Here is a 19,555-nt window from a genome sequence, read left to right as displayed (position 1 = left end):
CGCATTTGCTGGACCTAGGTCTCCAGCGGCGCTCTCCACCCTTTTGCGCTGGCTAAATCCCGACCCCACTGCTGACTTGCTCTGCCACCCTGGCGCCGGTTACTTCCCTTCTCTGGAATTCCTTCCTGGTGTGGTCATTTAGACTCGATAGTTTAGCGCAGGGCCCGGTATATGTTGCTGTTTGATAGGATTTGTTAATGCTGGGTCCCATAGTAGCGGATACTCGGTTTTTCCTGGAAGCGGTCCTGTCTTCTTTGTAGTCTTATCTCCTATCTTGCTTTTCAAATTGTGAGGCTAGACCTGCAGGGTAGGTTTCCCTATCTATGAAACTTGGTTTGAGAACTGAGCATTAGTCCTACTGTACAATGCTCAGAGGCTCACCCTTTCATTCCCCCACGCTGTGTGGACCAAAGCTAGTTTGAAATGCAGTTAAGGCAGCGTTTAGGATGAGCAGGAGCTATTTGTGAGCAAGTGACTTAACTGCTTGGAGTCTTCATGCCTTTCTGCAAGACGAGAGTGATTTAGTTAAGACTGCCATCAGGATACAACAGCAAGATAGTGCATGTGACCCTTAGCCCTGAAATATGGATGAGTGAGAGCTGCCTTGGGTCAGCAGTTGATATCAGGCCCTCTGGGTCTGCCTCAGATGACACCAGCAGGTTTGGAGCCATGGGCACTGAGTTCAGCCTTTAGTCAGCCTCCCCTCAGATCCCAGGCATGTGTTTGCTGAAAGAAGAGGGAAAGGAAACAGCACCAAGGGCTGGAGAAAGAGACAGGAATACCTCACCCCCTCAAAAGTGGACTGAATCCTCTTTGTCTTCCGAGAGAGTGAAATCTCCCTTATCCCAACAAGACTTATCCCTGGGGAGGGGCTCAAACTTCTGGGCTTGGTGGCTTCAAGTCAGTACAATGGAAGACCCCAGCGAGGGACAAAAGAATGGAGGGGAGTTGTTGGGGGGGTCTGCCTGTTGGCCTGCAACTAAAAAGTATGACTGTTAAACTTCTCTCCAAGGATGAAGAACAAAGAAGAGCTAATCAGCTGTGAGGTTAGGACAGGAAGATCTGGGTTTGCATCAGGGATCTTAGCTGGGGTCCTTAGTGAGAACTGTAACACCTACCTCAGAGTACCATTGTGATTATTCTGCAAAGGGCCTGCCATGGGGCTGGCCCCATGTAGTGCTTTGCACTTTTCTTTCATAGGTTACCAGAGTTTGTAAATTTGTCTAGTTTCATTATTTTCTGCTTGCTTTGGTGGCCCATGAACTCTCAGAGGGGCAGGGCCTTGTTTCTCAGGGTCAGGGCTGTGCCTCCCCTCCCACCCCCATCCCCCAAACACCCATGGCAGCAGAGGGTGGGATGGATGCAACTCACAGGATTGAGGGAGCACTAATTGAACTCCATTCAGTGCCTCCTTGTCTTAGGTGCTTGGGAAATAGCAGTGAACAAAACCGACAAACCCATGGCTTTTATGGTGTTAGTGGGGAAGATAGAACTCATAGTCAGCAGTCAATGCTAAAGAGAGAAAATCAGGACAAGGATAGGAATGTTGTGAGGGAACTCTAGACGGAGCATCCAGGGGCAGCTTCCTGAGAAGGCGACCTTTGAGCAAAGGCCTGAAGCCAGCTGTGTGACTGTTCCAGGTGGAGAAAATAGAACATGCCAAGTCCCTTAGCTGAGTTAAGAACAATCCTCAAGTCTCCTTGTCTGTCATTACTTAAGGACATAAGGAAGAATAGTGATGGGTTGGGGGGAGGAGGCAGCAGGCCAGGTGGCCTGTGACAGGGCTCATGTGGATTGAGAGTGAACCTCATGCCAGGTATTGTTCTTCCTGTTTGAGTTCATGTCATCAGCAGAGCTCTGGGCATTGGGTGTTATTTGTGACCCCAGCTTTTATGATATAAGCTGGACCAGAGGCATGGTGAGGTGCTGTCCCTTGGTCCAGTGACAGACTGGGGAGTGACCAAGCCAACACCTAGAGCCCAGAACATGTTCCAGAACATGTCCCGAGAGCTGCAGCCCCAGCAGCCTCCCCATTGGGGACCATGGAGCTGGGCTTCAGAAGGGTTCAGCAGCAGCACTTTGCCTCTCAAAGGAATAGGACCCCAGCAAAGTGAGCTTCATGAAGGTGGTGCCAACTGCCAACAATGGTTCCACTGAGCTTGTGGCCCTGCACGTCAATGAGGTAGGGACTGCCTGCCAGACCCCCCCTGGCATGGGCTTGAGTGGGATTCCCAGGCACTGACACCCCCAGGCCAGGGGCCTCTGCCACAGCCTTCTCCCACAGGGCGAAGATGGACAGGAGATCTCCATGCCATGGAGAAGAAGCAATCCCTCCACAAGGCCTTTCCCTTGGGAAATGTGTTCTCATACTACCAGAGCAACAGAGAAGTTCAGGAAAACTCAGAGGTCTGCGAAGCTGAGTAGTTTGAGAGCAACAAGTGAGTCCTGACATCCCCATGAGTCGCCCCTGACAGTGGCTCCTTTCCCATTTGTGCTTTGTTGCACTCCTGAGTCGGGGTGCCTGGGAAGTGATTTGGCGACGTCCACCTTTCCAACAGAACATCTCATGTGAATGTGGTGGGCACCCTTTGAGAAATGTGCTCTAGTCTACTCTCCCCGGAACTTGCCTGCTGACAGGAAAGGCTGGGAGTCCTTTCCCTTGGAATGTGTACTCTTCACTGGAACCTGGCTCTTGAGAGTTGGCTGCTCATTCTGGTCTTGTTGTTTTTGTAACTCTCCTCTTCATTTTAAATTCTTTGTTTAAATGTTAAGTTTTCACCATTCCTCTCATATATATCCCAGCACTTTATGAGTGATGATGAAAAAGATGTTGGTGATCAGGATAGCTCTTATTTGTACCAGGTAGAATGCAGATGCTCTGTATGTGCTTCTCCTTTAATCTTCACCAAAACCACCAGTGCTGACACAAGGCTGGGAGGGGAGAGGGCTGGGCTTCAGAGCCCCCGTCCTGGTCATGGTAGCACTCATCCTCAACCCCAAAACCTTCAGAAACTCTAGAAAATCTTTTCCTGACCTAATTGCTTTTCAAAAATTACAAATATGTTACCACAACTGGCAATCTAATAGGAAGATTTGTAAGAAATATTTGCTGATCCTCCGTTATCCACCCAGGTCAGCCATGGTGGCAGCCTGGGATGTCCCTTTTCACACCATCCTTGCTCATGCAATGGCACCTCACACAATACAGGGGCTCCTATAGTCGTGATTTCTAAAGTGCCTCTCCTAAGCATGGTTATTAAATTTGCCCAAGTTTTCAGAAACCCTTTTGATTTTCTAGTATGTTCCCAGCGTATCCCTCTTAGTGCCGTTTTCACACTGCCTCTCTCCCCACACCTCTTTTTTCCACTTAAAGATTAAAAAATAGCTTAAGTAGATTTTTGAGAGTTATCCCAATACTTAGAACATAGTTTGTACACCAGAATGTTTAATGAATGTTGCACAGTCCTATGGAGGATATTTAATCTCAATATCTGCACCAATGGCATACACGTCTCATTCCTTAGAATCTGTGAAGGAAAAAGTCATTCTGATAAAATCTCCAAACTTCCTATTAAGACATCTTCAGACTTGTCATGTAAATGTCTAATGGAAAGGACTGGAGGGCCCCCTAGATTTTATAATTGTTTCTTGTTCTTGTTATTAGACTCACACTGCTACCATTCACCTGAAATGTCTGTCAGATGGTATTTTGTGAATTCGACATTTATGTTCTTCATGACATTTCTGCATTACTGCTCTTGAATGATTAAATTTTTGGATTTTTACCTACTTGGCTTTCAAAATACATTATGGATCATTCACATTTCTTAGTCTTAATTATGATTTTGGTATTTTACATTAAAAGCTAGTCCATTTACCTTAAACAAAATGATGTGATCTCAGAAATTCTTTTATTTGGGAAACTGATTTGCATGAGGTGAGGTACTTCTGGTCAACTCAGATACTCACTTGTTAAGTTAGTCGATTCTGTAATAACAATTAACTTGTCTAATCTGAAAATCAGTAACATTTCTCCACTCAGCCTCCACTGTTTAGACAAATATATCAAAAGAATCTGGAAATATTGGTTCCCAGACAAAGCAATAAGATTGCTTCTTGCTTTCAATAAAGAAGTCATCTCTACTGAGTTCATGAAAGACAGTGTCTTCTAATCAGCATTCACCACTTCCTTTGCCAGGAAATTTCATTTCCTGTCCATCATTTCAGAGGGACATTTTTTGGTAAAGTCATTTAATGTATATAGACATAGTGGCCTCTCTGGAGTAGAATTAGCCAACATAGAGCTACTGTTGCTGTTTTTAATCTGTAGCTGCTACTGCTGATGGGTTGAACTGAGGAAGGGAATCATGGGTAAGGATGGAGCTGCCCTGGCTGATTCTCACCTGTCTGGCGCACAGCTCATGAATGCATTTTACAGGACACCAAGTGCATCTTTAACCTCCCTAATTTGTGGGAATTTTATTGTGACCTTCCAGCTCTGCTGCACACAATGATTTTACCTCATACCTAGTCCCCCAAGTCCTCTGCCTGACTCTTAACTCTCCGAATCCTGCTTCTCTGGAAACACCAGGTTCCAAAATGGACCAACCAGGCCTACTGCAAGCTCCTTCTTTATTAAACCTTACTACTGATTATTTAGGATTTCCATCTATTAGAAAACAGGTTTAAGTCTGATTTGTAGGTAAACTAGGTAGCAGTTAAAGATGAGTTCTGGGTTGTAAACAAGTCTCTTGTTGCCTCCCTCCACTGCCCCCTGCCCCCAAAATAGCACAATGTTGAAAATGCAGCTTGTGCTCAAGAAATACATATTAAATGAACAGTAACAAAAATAATAATTTGAAATCCCCAAGAGATTGAAAAGGTTGCTCTAAATGTTAATGTGGAAAAAGTCTTTTAAAGTAATGAGGGAGCCTGACCACAGGCAACACAATGATGTGTAACTGGGAGGAACAGAAGCTCTCATAGGTCCCAAATCTTTGGCATACTATATGTATGTTATTAAGGAGAAGCAAGAAGATACAATCTGCTAGAGATTGTGCTTTTCCCCAAATACATGGTGTGGAGAAAAACTTCACTGCTTACTAATCCAATGTAGTTTACTCCATTTTCTTAATTTGTGATTGTTGCATAACAGAAGTAAATTTCAGTCTTATTGCAGTTTCTGTCCTCCAGGAAAGAAAAATGAGGCAGAGGAACAACCACCCTAAAAGGCTGGTGGGAGGTATAAGGCTGATTTGATATTTTGGAATGGTGCTTACGGAGTTTTGTTAAATCTAAACCATGATTTTTTGGTTTCAAACAACCAATAAATACAGTGCCTCCCTTTGATGTCTTTCTACCTTGCCTAGGCCCTGCCCCCTGCTGACCCTGTCTTTACCATCATCAAGACCTGTAGTCCCTCTGTTACCTCTTGGTCTCCTAAGCCATCAGAGCCTTTCTGACCACACTCAGTTCCCTTGTTACTTATCAACTATGTGTCTTAGGCAAATGGTTTACCACTCTGAGGTTTAGTTTCCAAATCTGTAAAACAGTGATAAATATAATATCTATGTCAGACAGATTGGGAGAATCACTTTATCCTATGGAGTAAAAGGCCACCTTTAATGCCTTGCACAAGCACCTTATAATTCCTCACCTCATTGGCCTCCAGCCCTTGCTAGTCCCAGGGAGAAATCAGCCCTCTTGCTTTCTCTGCTCCTGCTCGCATTGTCTACAGTCCCCTAGCATCTGAAACTTTTCTGTAGACATTCCTCCAAGGGTAGAAGAAAATGAACAGATACATGTAGCAGTCCTTTGAGTGTTGGGGGTTATAATCAAGAGCAGCTTACCACAGGCACTTAATTTGTTTGAAGTTTCTCATTTATCTTAAAAAATTTACCCTGATTTTCATTCTATCTATATTAAAATATTTTTAAAACATTCAATTAAGCACTTAAAATTTCATTCAAATGTTTCAAGTAAAACTGATACTAGAGGAAGATGTTCTGTTATTCCTACAGCTTTGTTTATTCTAGGCACACAGCTGATTTACCCAAGGGTACCTGAATTTGCAAAGCATAGCCTAGCTGATTGTTCTATTACAGACTTGTAAGATATGCAGTCTCACCCCAGCCTTCATTCCACTCAACAATTTTTTCAGTCATTAATTGACTTTCTATCATATTCACAAATATTATCCTGAACATTTCCCCTCTTTGAACTCTAGTCTTCTATCTTACTCACTGAAACAATAGATGCCATCTGACATCCCTCAATTTCCATTTCCAAATTTAACAAATTAGCACTTAGTCCCACATTTCCCTTTTCTAAATTCATGAATGTCCCTTTCCTCTGTTACAGTTTAACCTCCCTTGAGCCCTCTTGCCTCTTATGACCTTGTGTTTCTATCCTCCTTCTTTCTTTTGTTTTTTCAGTTTCTTTCCCTAATTGTTCCCAAATGCTTCTAGCCCAAGCCTTTGTCCCGTAACCTAAGTTTGCCCAACTTCTCTGCCCACTAGGCAAGCCTCTTGTCTTTTGCTCCATAGTATTTCTAGATTTCCACCGAGATTTGGAGTATGTACAACGAATTATGAAAAGGTCTCATCACCAACCCAGGGCATGCAGTTTCCTCTCTAAGGTCAATAATTGTTTTTCAATTTGTGCAAGAAAAACAGCACCGAATTGGTTAAGAACTATAAAGAAGTGATTTTTTCTTTTTTTTTTTTTTTTTTTTGGCCGCACTGTGTGACATGCGGGATCTTAGTTCCTCAACCAGGGATCAAACCCATCCCCCCCTGCGTTGGAAGCACAGAGTCTTAACCACTGGACAGCCAGGGAAGTCCAGTGATTTTTAACTGATAGTTTCAAATATGACCAAAATCCCATTTAAATCAAAATGTTCCTATTAGAAAGCTTTAGATAACAGTAAATCTTCACCTATCTGAAATATTGAGGGGAAAACTTTAAAGGATTTAAAGGATTTTCAATCAGTAATTCCTGAATTACACAAAGCAACTCCTGGTCAAAATTGGAAGACTTACTGGAGTACTGTGTGTTTAAACCAGGAACACTTGCCACAAAGAACAAAATAACATCTTGCTCTAAGTCATTTTAAATAAAGCCAGAAAACACCTTTAAGTTTTCTTTTCCTGAGTATGTTGTTCAATGAATTATTAGCCTTGCTGAGATGAACCAGATCTATGGGACCCTGAAATCACCATGGTTAAGTAAAAAGTGGCTTTCAGGTGCCTTGGGATGAGCTACAGGCAGGAGTCAGAAATCTGAGCAGTAGCATAACTGGGTCATGAGCCTAAGAATCTGTCTAAAATATACACTGTGCCAATTCATGATCATTAGCTTCACTTTCTTGGGAGTGAAATTTGAAAAGGAAAGTAGCTGAATCCAAAGGTCTTTCTTGTCATCTATTTAGAATAAGAAGTTATGAATATAAATTCCTATGAGCCACAGAAAGGTACATCAGAAAGGGTAGTAATATTCTAATGGTTTTACATGGTAAACACAAAAATAACTATAATAAGTGTGCATATTTATTTGACATTCTTTGATAATTTTTCATTTCTTTCACCTTTGCATAGGGCTATTGGGCATTTTCTAGACTTATTTCACCCGGATACTAGAAATGAGCAGCTACACAGACCTGGTGTACAAGAAATAAGATCTAATCTACAAAATAAATTTGCATTCTGCAGCCTGAGCCTCAGCACTAAAAGGTAAGTGGGAGGAGGAGAGGGCATAGTCAAGGACACTCAAGAACTCTTCCTACTATTTCTTTTAAACATAGGACCCCCAGCTGTATTATGCCAACTGAACAAAGAATATTAAAAGGCAAAGTTTGTGGCCCACATTAATTAACACATTTCTTGAAAAGAAGGGTTGCATATTTTTTTGAAGTTGCATTACTGGGCTTCCAGCCCCTTATTAGTAAAACTGAGTGGAATCTCTAAGGGAGTTATTTTCTGAAAGACATTGATAAAGAAGATGGTAACATTTCAAGTATTTGGGGCCCATTCCATTTAAGGTTAAAAATATGTGTTCATTGGTTTCCTATGGTTGCTATAATGAATTAACACACACTTGGTGCTTAAAACAACATACATTTACTTAGAATTCTGGAAGTCAGAAGTCTGAACTTTGGTTTCACTGGGCTAAAGTCAACATGTAAACAGGGCTGTACTCCCTTTTGGAAGCTCTGGGTGGAAGAATCCCTTTCCTTGTCTTCTCTATTGCTAGAGCTTCATAGCATCATCAGATCCATCACATCACCTGATCCTTTGCAGTCAAATCTCCCTCTGTCCCTTTTAAAGACAGTTGTAATAATATTTATGACCCACCCAGATAATCCAGGATAATCTATGTCAAAATCCTTAATCATAACTGCAAAGACCCTTTTACTGTATAAGGTAACATTCACAGTCTCAAGGATTAGGAAATGGACATAATTGGTCATTATTCAGGCTACTACAAAGAGTGTCAATTTAAGTTGCTTGACTTAAATACTATAATGTAAGCTAAAAGAAAGAAGGCATAGTGTGGTGGCCAGATCCATATGCCCCACAGATGGTAAGACCCTCTTGTCATTGTCCATTGTCTGAGCCTAGAGTTGTTGAAATTTCTCCATAGAGCAAATTCAGACCTTAAATTGCTTTGACTCCAGATCTCCAGCTTTGTAAAGGGGCAAGACAACTGGGTCGCACTAGGGACAAAATCAATCATTCTGAGATGCTGGGAAGAAATCAGAAGGCATACTTACAGCTGATTCCAAGTAGACACAATTATCCACCCTCTCCTAAAAGACCTTGTATCCAGAGATAAGCTGCCATCAACAGCACTATGTAGGGAAGAATAAGTGACATTAATGAAATGACAAGGATGGCTGTAAAGGGGGCAAGACATTTTGTGAAAAGCCAGAAATACTCTCCTAAAGAAGAAAAATAACAATATTGATCTGGAGATTTCCAAACTGGGCAGTGACAATGATTGAGTTAGCAATAGCAATGATTCTTTGAAAAGGCTGGGTAGGAACACTTGAAATTCCAACAGACCTAAGTTTGAATACCACTCCACCATTCATCAGCTGGGTTACCTTGAACAAATTACTTAACTTTTCAGATCCTCTGTTTCCTTACCTTAAAGCAAGATTTTTTAAAAAATCTATTTCATACTGTTATTGTGAAAATGACATGAGATCATAAATTATCTGAGTGCCTGGAACTCAAGACTGCTCATGGAGCCCTAGGTACAGATGCAGTAGTAGCTGAGGGAGAGGGGGAGCTGTGACACAGCTTATGAACACTGAGCTGCATGCAGTGACTGTAAACATCCACCTACTTTGCCAGCTGCTTGGATATGTTGGTTGATGTGCCTTGGCACACTGCTGTGCATCATCTGGAGAATTACTAAGGTTCAGGTGAATTCTTGAATTTCATGCTATGCTCTCTGCACACATGTTCTGTGGCATCACTGTCGATGCTCTGTATTTCTGGACTTCTTGCGTCTTTGGCTTAATGGGCTTCAGTGCAGGGATGCAAGTTGCAGTTTGTATCACCAGACTCAGACCTCATTGATATTTGGTATTGACTCATTGACTCGCGTCATTTTGACATCAAGACGCCTGCTTACTTGCAGCTCTGCTGCCACAATTATCATTCAACTTCCCTGCTTAAGTTTTTGCCACTATCAGTCCTCCTCTTAACTGTTTTTTGTTTCTTCCTAGGACATCAATATACTATCTCTGCTTGTTTCAGTTTTTACACACAAAAAAGGTGAGCCTTTTCTAGACGTCATGAACCAATCACAGAAAGTAATGTTATTGATGAACTGATGAAACACCATATGGGAAAAATCTTTGTGTCTTTGATGCTTCTTCTTGTATAAGAGTTTTCCTGGATCTCAAAGGGATGATTCCATGCCCATACCCTCCTACTCCAACACTTTTTTCCAAATTAATAGCTATTCAGTACTCGACTACCCAAACCCTGTTCTCCAGCTAGTAATTCTAATTTTTCTGACACTATCGCAAATTATGACTAACTTCAAAGGGCATATACTATCATTTTGTTTAAAAATTGATTTTTCTTTTCGGAAAGGCTTTGAAACCACTTACGAATTACATTCAGATGAGACAAGTAAGGATACAACAAGAGAAAACAACTAAAGGATGTTTTGCAAATGTTTTCATTTCAGGAGTAGATGTTTTCAGGTACACGTGTTCAGTTTTGGGCAATACACTTGGTTCCAAGCTTTCTGGGTGCTAGAGTAGGAAGAGAAGCACATTGAGGCACTATTAAAAAGGAAAACATAAAAGCATACTAAGGCAAAACTTTTTTTAAATTTTATTTATTTATTTATTTATGGCTGTGTTAGGTCTTCGCTTCTGTGTGAGGGCGCTTTCTCTAGTTGTGGCAAGTGGGGGCCACTCTTCATCGCAGTGCGTGGGCCTCTCACTATCGCGGCCTCTCTTGTTGTGGAGCACAGGCTCCAGATGCGCAGGCTCAGCAATTATGGCTTACGGGCCTAGTCGCTCCACGGCATGTGGGATCTTCCCAGACCAGGGCTCGAACCCGTGTCCCCTGCATTGGCAGGCAGATTCTCAACCACTGCGCCACCAGGGAAGCCCCTAAGGCAAAACTTTTCTTGCAACTAAATCCACATGGGAATTTATTATAATAGTCTTTATCATAGTGTGTGGCTATCTTAACAATAGCTTTATAAAATATAAAGGATTATTTAAACAGAACATTTTTCATATTAACCCTCTGAAGGCATAGAGACATATATTTCATCCTAAATCAATGAAGATCTTTCTTGAAGGACCATGTATTAGTTTGCTAGGGCTGTCATAACAAAGCACCACAAACTAGGCTGCTCAAACAGAAATTTATTGTCAGAAGTCTGATATCAAGGTTATTGGCAGGATTGGTTTCTTATGAAGGCTGTGAGGGATAATCTTCATGTGTCTCTTCTAGCTTCTGGTGGTTTGCAGGAAATCTGGCATTTCTTGACTTGTAGATGTATCACCTCCATCTATCTTCATGTTCACGTGGTATTACCCTTGTGTGCGTGTCTCTGTGTCCAAATTTCCCCTTTTTACAAGGACACGAGTTCGTGTTGGATTAGAAGACCGCCTTATATGACCTCATTTTATCTTAATTAATTACATCTGCAGTGACTGTTTCTAAATAAGGTCACATTCTGAGGTTACTGGAGGTTAGATCTTCAACATATAAATTTGTAGGGGACATAGTTCAACCCATAATAGACCCAGATGATGTGGGATAAATATTTTAGTTGCAAACGAGCTGTCCCAACACAGATTCAGGCCTGGGACATTTCATTGAATAGACTATAGCATTGTCCAATGTCATAAGCAAACTTTGTGAAGTCCAGGATCATATTTAATTCCTGACCAAGCTGTCTATTGTCTATTTGTGTGCAGAAAGTCTTTGCTATTGAAAACCTAATGAATCAAAGTTTAACTATGAAAGATTCTGAAGTATTTTTCTAGTAGTGATGATTCAGTGGATACATTCATGCTCTTTTCCTTGAAGCTGTAACTCAATACCCCAATATTGTTTGTAAGCTTCTCTAACCTACTGAATCTTACCAGATGTCCTAAAAATATATGTCACTAGGGCACATGAAAGAGTAGTACTACATCTAGGTGCAGTTACCACCACTATCAGGAAATGTAATTATTTTATGACCTCCTGACATTTTCTTCATAAGAAGACAGTATTATTATTGTGGGAGAAGAAAGATAATCCAGTTCTTCCAGGAATTCTAGGAGGACCACATATTTCCTCTCTGAGAAGTTTTTGAAGAAAATGATGTCTGACTTCTAGGTCATTTCTAAAGCTAGAAGACAAGGTAGCCTGGAAATAACAAATAATCAGGCAATGGGTGAATAGATAAAACAGAAGGAAAAAAAAAAAAAGTCCTCATGAAGTACTCAGTGTCCTGGAAAGTACTATAGTATAGTGATTTAAAGCAGGGTTGTTGCCAGATTCTGACATTGTTATTTTCACGCTACTGCCACTATCATAATCATAACCATTGTATCAACATAATGTTCTAATTTTCTTCTTAAAAGAAGAAAGCATATTCTTTTGAAGAATATGTTCAGGGGAAGCCAGATATTCCCTGTGCTCTTCTGTAGCTGTATGTCTAGTTGAAGCTTCAGGTTTTAAATTTAAGTAGACCTGGACTGAATCCTGTCCCTACCATTTATAACAAGTGACTTTCACAACTTCAGGTTTCTTAGCTGAAAAATGGGTGTAAATACCCATTTTCTATCCTGTTAGATTGTTAGCATAGTTCCTGCACATAGCAAATGCCAATATATTTCAGGAATTATTATTTTGAGCAACTTCCTCTTCTCTAAAATAAAGAAAAATTATAACTGTTGCAGAGGCTACTTGCCCTATTTTATTGGTGGAGAATATAGGGGCTATGTCTTCACATCAAAATTAATATTTAATTAAAACTTTTTTGGTACATAACTAATATCACTTACACTCAAACAACCTGAGCGTTCTCGTTAAACATTTATTAGCAGGCAAAAAGTTATGCTAAGAAACTAAACCTTTAGAGAATTTTCTGTTTAGGGAATATACTATTCTGCCTCATTATGGTAATATCTTACTCTTTAGCCAAGTAAACAGTAAACAACTCATAGAAATAAGTGAGAAAATTATTAAACATATGCTAGAATATTATATGGAAAGACCTGTGAATGTTTTATGTATTTCTACATAAGTTTATTACATTGACAGTATTTTCCCTGAGGTGCTACATATATAGTTCCATGACAACATATCTCCATTTTATAAGGAGTTCAGTTGTAAGCATGAAACAAGGATTGCTTTGGTTAGAACACTATGTATAGGCTTTTTTATTTAAGAGAAAACATTTTTATGTGATATTCCTTGTCTTCACTACAGTCACTGGTTTAGAAAGAGGTTTTTCATCTAGCCATAATTTGGATTGACAGTTTGTTCTGTTAAACCCTGGCATGTAATCTGAAAAAAGTGTTGAACACAGTATATGATATACTGACTTCTCCTTGTTTAAGTACAACTTTCTGAGAGTTTCACAGAAAGGTACTTTTTTTACTTTATTTGGATTACTAATTTTTAGGTCATATGTCTTTTTATTCAAAGTTCAAATTATGGAAGCTTGACAGGAGCCAGCACAAAATAGAACTCAGAAGTTAATCCTTAAGATATTCTTTTATCTGTATTATTCCTCAACTAGAAATATTTGAAAGGCTCTTTTTTTTCATACCTGTTATCCAGCACTTTGCTGTATAGAGATGGCTTAGAATAAATGTGTTAGTCCCTGGTGATCTGGTGAATTTGAGGAAAAAGTAACATGACAAGGGTGGGGCAGGAAAGGGATGGAAGAGAGGAAGAGAGGGTTTTAGAAATAAGAATCATAACAAATCTCAATTTTTTTTGAAAGTTTCAGTGTATAATTAACTAAATTTTTAAAAGTATGTTCCCCAGCCATCAGTAGGACATTCATTGAGATTTAATCCATTAATATTCCATCCTCTTTTCTCACAGCCCTTCTCTACCAGGGAAGAGGGCATTTGACATAGGAAAAATAATATACAAGGAGTTCTACAGCCTCACAATTTGAAGAAAAAAATTGTTATGGAAAGTTCAGAAATGCTTTTTAAAATATTCTAGATTCTAAAACTAAAAAATGTCAAATCCTTGTGAACATCAAGTTGTCATGCCAATGGCAGAGTAGAGAGCTCATTGAATTTAGGATTGTAAATACTAAAAAACTTCTTTTGGAATTATGTTGTAATTGATTATTATATAGAACACAATTGCTTAGCATAAAGTCAATATGGATATCAAAAAAACATTGGAGGGCTTTAATGAAATCTTTCATTGGCCATGGCAGAAAGGCAGTATTCAGACTTGCATGGTGGATAATCTGGTGTACCCATGCAATGTTAATGTCAGATAGGGGTCACACAGATTGCATGTGTGATTGCACAGCCATGTAATCAAGGATCAAAGACAAGATAATCAGGATATTTCATATGTCGTTTTACAATATGCTGGATCTTTTTGGAAGCAGCAGTGTGGATTGCAATGCATATTGATATAAGCTTCAGGGGATCTGCATCTAAACCCTGACTTTACCACTTAAGAGTTATATAAATTTGGACAACTCATTTAACCTCATTAAACCTCAGTTTCTTCATTGAGAAAGTGAAGATAACACTAGACCCTTGTTTTCCATCTCATAGAATTTTTCTGAGGATTAAATGATTGCAGGTAAACTACAAAGCTCTGTAAAATTTAAATGGTTGCTATTGCTATAGGAAATACTTGTCAGATTCACTTATAAAATAACTTGATGTTTTTTACCTTTCAGTGTAAGTCCATTTATAAAACATATGCTTATTGATTCAAGTTGGTGATCAGTTTTTTAAAATTTCACCTTAATAAAGTGCTGAATCATTGTGCAAACATTTCAGACCAATGCCTCTGAGCATAATCATTCATAACAGTTTTCTTTAGAACTTTAAATTGAGTGCCACTGTCTATTTGGGAATGCAATGCTAACATCTTAATTTATTTTCAACTAGTAGTTAATTTCCTTTAGAATGTATATTATCAACACTACCTAGTCCTGAGAGTTTCCAGACTTTTAGAAACACATACTAGGCTGCCAAAATCTCAGCGTCCTTCTGTGGCAGCTCAACTCACTGATCATTTTCTCCTCAACATCCTACAGGACAGGGGACTAAAATCATCTGCTTAGAAATAGTTAAGTTAGATAAGATGGTCCCCCCAAAGATACTATAAATAACAATAGATTTCTTATATGACAACTGTATCCAAGTAATGAGTTATACATTAAAAAAAAGCAAAAACTCATTCACCAATAACCCCGATTATAAAATATTTAGGAATAAACTCAAACTTTTTCAAGTAACATTGTAGAAGTCTTGGATTAATAGTAATACGTGATATATTACCAAATCAGAAAACTCACTGTCAAATGATGTTTAGCTGGAGAGTAATACTTCAGCATAGTTAAGAAATTTTTTAAAAAGGAGCTTCCTACTGGATATAAGAAGGTAGTATAATGCTATAGACATATAAAAATCTGGTACTGGTACTAGAATAGATAAATATATTAGTAGCACAGAATAGAGAGAACAAAAACAAACTCATATGTGTGGGAAATCATATATAACAAAGGTGACACTTAAAAACAGCTGGTCCAATTACCCAAACAAATGATATTTGGACAGTTGGACCATTTGAAGGAAACCAGGTAGATCCCTACCCCAACCATTTAGAAAAATAAATTTCTTATGGATTAAATATCTAAATTCAATATAGTAGTATTTAATATGTATATAAACATATTATGTATATTATATATATATATTACTGTACAAGAAAATGTGGGTGAATACATTTATAATCTTGAAGGGAAAATGACATTTCCAAGTGTGACCTAGAACTCAGAAGCCACATAGGAAATATTTGGTGATGTGCTGATCTTATCTGATTATATAAAAAATTAACATTTCCATACAGTGAAAGGCAGAAAGTCCAAAGGTAAACTACATGAACTATAGCCAAGAGCAAACAGGATGGGAGAAAATACTAAGCTACAAATCAGTAACCAAGGCAAACAACATGAGTAGACAAATGAGCACAATCTATGAGCAAGCAATTTATTGAAGACTACAAATGACCAATTAGTGTAGAGAAAGGTACTCGACCTCACCAGTAAAAAATAATCAAATACAACATTTCTAATCAGGCTGAGAAAAATGTCTAAGATTCTATCTGGTATTTACAAGAGATGAGAAATATAGCACTCTAACACTCCAGGTATCTTTTTGGAGTACTATTTGGAAATATCTATTAAAATCTCAAATGCACGTGCCTTTTCACTCACCCAGCAACACCAGATCACAGAATCCATGTTAGCACAAGAGAAGAATGATACCTCTGTAAGGCTGTTCCATCTGTTACCAATGGTAACTTTTAAAAAGGGAAATAATATAAATTTCCCTTAAGTGGTACAAATAGGTAATTTAATTATGTAATTCCAAAAATGAAAAACTGAGCCCAGAGAAGAAGATGGAAGAGATGAAGTAGAAGAGCATCTCCATAAGCTGGCATATAAAATGTCCTCAATCTATTGTTAATTTCAAAAACCAATTTATAGACTAATAGACATAATCATCATATCATAGTACATCAAATTGTCAGCAATGCACATCTTTATGAAATGAGGCTAGAGCATAAAGACTTTCACTTTTTTACTTCATATCAGAGACTGCAAACTGGTGACCTGCCAGCTTGATTCAACTAGCAGATGTAGTTTTTACAGAGAGAGAATGTTTTAAAAATCAAAAGAATTCATGAGAAAACCTGGACCTCCAGCTCTCTTAAAATAAGATTTGGAAACCCAGGACCCATATTCCTGCCTGGCAACAATTGACTTGAGCTGGATAAACGCTGCCCCCTTTAAAAGGTATGTACCCTCTCTGTGTCAGACTTGACTCGTGTTGTTACCTGCCAGGTTTCCAGGGGTGTTGGAATTTGCTTCCTTTATTTCATATGCTCTTATATTCTGTGAATTTTTTACAAGTATGTATTACTCTTGCAGATAAAATGTAAGGATTAAAATTTATGATGGTATACCCTGTGAAACTTGTAATAAATTATCAAAGAATTTCAATGATAATATAGCAACAGTATTGTAGTGCACTTCAATTTCTAGTAGTTATAAATCCAGCATTTTAAATTAGCTGCAACAAAATTGAGACTAGCTTACCCAGAAATATCCTGAATGTTGAAATCAGATATTAAAAATAGAGCATCTGAATCCATATTTGTAGAACACCTACTATATGCAAAGAAAAATGCTACATGCTGCATAGCATACAACAAAGGAGTGTGTTATCATTCCTTTTCTTTCTAAGTCATCCATTAGGTCTACAGTAGCTAACTGGTTGTCATACATTGATACTATTTTTTCATAGTATTCATCACAAAACTTATTTTATAATTCCTTACAGCACTCAGTTATTTTACAATCCTGTTTCTAAGAGAGCTTTACTACTGTTTCAGTAATCTTTTAACTATTTTTCCATCCTTCTGACTCTGCATTTCAGTATCAAATTCATCTCTAAAACATTGCTCCAATCCTGCCATTTTATTTTTATTACATATTAATCCAGTTCTATAATTTGGAAAATCAAAGCATACCACAATTTGACCCCAAAATGTCTAGATTTACTATTTTTCATGTACTCTGTTTTTCAGCCAGAAATGGGCTGCTGATTGTTTTCTAAACATATAATTTCAGATCTTCCATTTACTTGACTGTTTCTTCTTCCTGGAATGTCAACTCTTCCATTTTAGTTGTGGTTTAAAACCCTAGCCAGCTTTCACATCTTAGCTCAGATGCTGTCTCCACCACGAAGCCTTCTGCCACCCCAGACAGAGATCTCTTCCTCTGAACTTCTATTGTGGTTTGCCTGGACTCCTGATACATCACACAATCAGCTGATTGGCGTCACAGTAATTAAGGCATATGTCTCCTGTATCCTTCTAAATATAAGTTCCTAAAGAGCAAAGATTGTTGTCTGCAAGCACAGAATTTTGCATACCGTTAAAAGTTTAAATTTTTCACTTGAAAAGTCATGAGATATACAAACTGATGTGAGGCAGAAATGAGGAAGCAGACAGAACTGTAATGAGAAAGATAAAGCAGACTGATAGAGGTATCTTATAGGAACTTAGGCTGCATTAGGGTGCTTGTGTGGGTGATAAGAGGACTGCGTCATTGCCTAAGTGTAACACATGCACCTGGTACTTCCTTGACAGGATGACAATATGGGAACCTATTCTCAGTAATAACAGGGTGTTCAGCTGAAGTCAACTGAGGATTTGGAGCAAGCTGGTTTGGTACAGCCTGTGTTGAGTGGCTTAAAAATTATAGAGTGAAGAATTGCTTAAGAGACAATGTTCTTAGGAAAGCCAGATAAAGCTTATAGGACAGAGTGTCAGGCTGGCTGTTGAAAGACATCTGATAACTTTCTGTCATTTGAAGAGCTGTTGGTGGTTTGGAAATAAATCATGTTAAAGTAATCAGCTTTTGACTGTCATGAATCCTCAAGGGGGAGTGACATGAAGCCTTGATAAACCTTAATAGTCATGACTATGATAGACGCCATGATTTATCAGGCTACCAGATTTATCAGTTCAAACCCACCCTCAATGGCCACAAACCATGCAGTTTATTTCAGCCAGAACTAAACTTCCATAATAAGCCAGTACATATGGTATGTGGCAAAGAGTGGATGCCTGATTACCAAAGCTAAGGAGGGTGCTATAAAAGCAAAAAAGAGTTCAAATAGGCTTTTTTGGAAACATTTGGAGGATGAAGGGTTTGGCATAAGGATGAGCAAGATGAAAGGTGGCCAGGAATCATTTCATTCATTATTCTTTTCCTAAATGGGAAGATCCTGTAGCTTGAGATTAATGCACATGAGAATAGAAGCCTAGCTTTGGACTTCTGACAAGTCAGAGCAATTAGAACGCATACCTCCAAAAATCTGCAGATGGGCAGGGACTCTGAGAGTTTCCCTCATGACCTAACAGTGTCCTTGTACTGAGCTGGAGCTAGACAAATCCAGAACTAGGATTAAACAGGACACTTCCAAAAATTGAACAGGAAGGAAGTTTAATCTTTGCTCCTACAGGCAGGATTTCATTTGTTTGCCCAGGTAGCATCTGGGAGATCATTAAGAAATACCTGGATGGACAAAAGGGAACCCTTGTGCACTGTTGGTAGGAATGTAAATTGGTGCAGCCACTATGGAAACCAGTATGGAGGTTCCTCAAAAAATTAAAAATAGGGACTTCCCTGGAGGTCCAGGGTAAAGAATCGACCTTACAGTGCAGGGGACGTGGGTTCGATCCCTGATCAGGGAACTAATCCCACATGCCACAAGACAACTAAGCCTATGTTCCACAGCTACTGAGCTTGCACACCTCAACTAGAGATCCTGCGTGCTTGCAAACTACAGAGCCCACACACCCTGGAGCCCACGTGCCACAACTGGAGAGAGAAAACCTGCACGCTGCAATGAAGAGCCTGTGCACCACAACAAAAGATCCTGCATGCCTCAACGAAGATCCTGTGTGCCACAACTAAGACCCAACACAGCCAAAAATTAAAAAAAAAATAAAAAATAAAAATAGAACTACCAGATGATCCAGTAATTCCACTCCTCGGTATTTATCCAAAGAAAACAAAACTAGTTCGAAAAGATATATGCACCCCTGTGTTCATTGCAGCATTATTTACAATAGCCAAAATATGGAAGCAGCCTAAGTGCCCATCCATAGATGAATGGATAAAGAGGATGTGGGGTGTGTGTGTGTGTATTTTCATGACTGGGTAGTGAAATACTACCCAGTCATGAAAACAGAATGAAATCTTGTCATGTGCAACAACATGGATGGACCTAGGGGGTATT

The 19,555-nt window shown here is 39.1% G+C and overlaps 1 protein-coding gene and 1 long non-coding RNA gene across 15 annotated transcripts in view; one reads left to right on the top strand and one right to left on the bottom strand.

The window, feature by feature from the left end:
- Window positions 1–19,555, bottom strand: part of LOC309615025 — a 511,470-nt gene that overhangs the window by 60,285 nt on the left and 431,630 nt on the right. The gene's annotated exons all lie outside the window — the stretch shown is intronic.
- LOC309615020 (endoplasmic reticulum transmembrane helix translocase-like) overlaps window positions 1–19,555 on the top strand; it is a 76,705-nt gene that overhangs the window by 2,776 nt on the left and 54,374 nt on the right. For 3 of the 14 annotated variants that reach the window (XM_082364098.1, XM_082364097.1, XM_082364099.1), the window contains exons 2-5: window positions 2,272–2,438; window positions 7,596–7,730; window positions 9,734–9,782; window positions 16,339–16,539. The exons of 1 other annotated variant lie outside the window; for it this stretch is intronic. In XM_082364098.1, the coding sequence (XP_082220224.1) occupies window positions 2,272–2,420 (149 nt within the window). In that variant the 3' untranslated portion in view covers window positions 2,421–2,438; window positions 7,596–7,730; window positions 9,734–9,782; window positions 16,339–16,539. 10 more of the 14 variants (XM_082364102.1, XM_082364095.1, XM_082364101.1 and 7 more) reach the window with 10 other exon arrangements.

Source organism: Balaenoptera borealis (genome assembly GCF_965194805.1).
Source record: "Balaenoptera borealis genome assembly, chromosome: 17".
Taxonomy (NCBI): Eukaryota; Metazoa; Chordata; class Mammalia; order Artiodactyla; family Balaenopteridae; genus Balaenoptera; species Balaenoptera borealis.
Note: the sequence above shows the minus strand (reverse complement) of the source record. Positions and strands in the feature narration are given on the sequence as shown.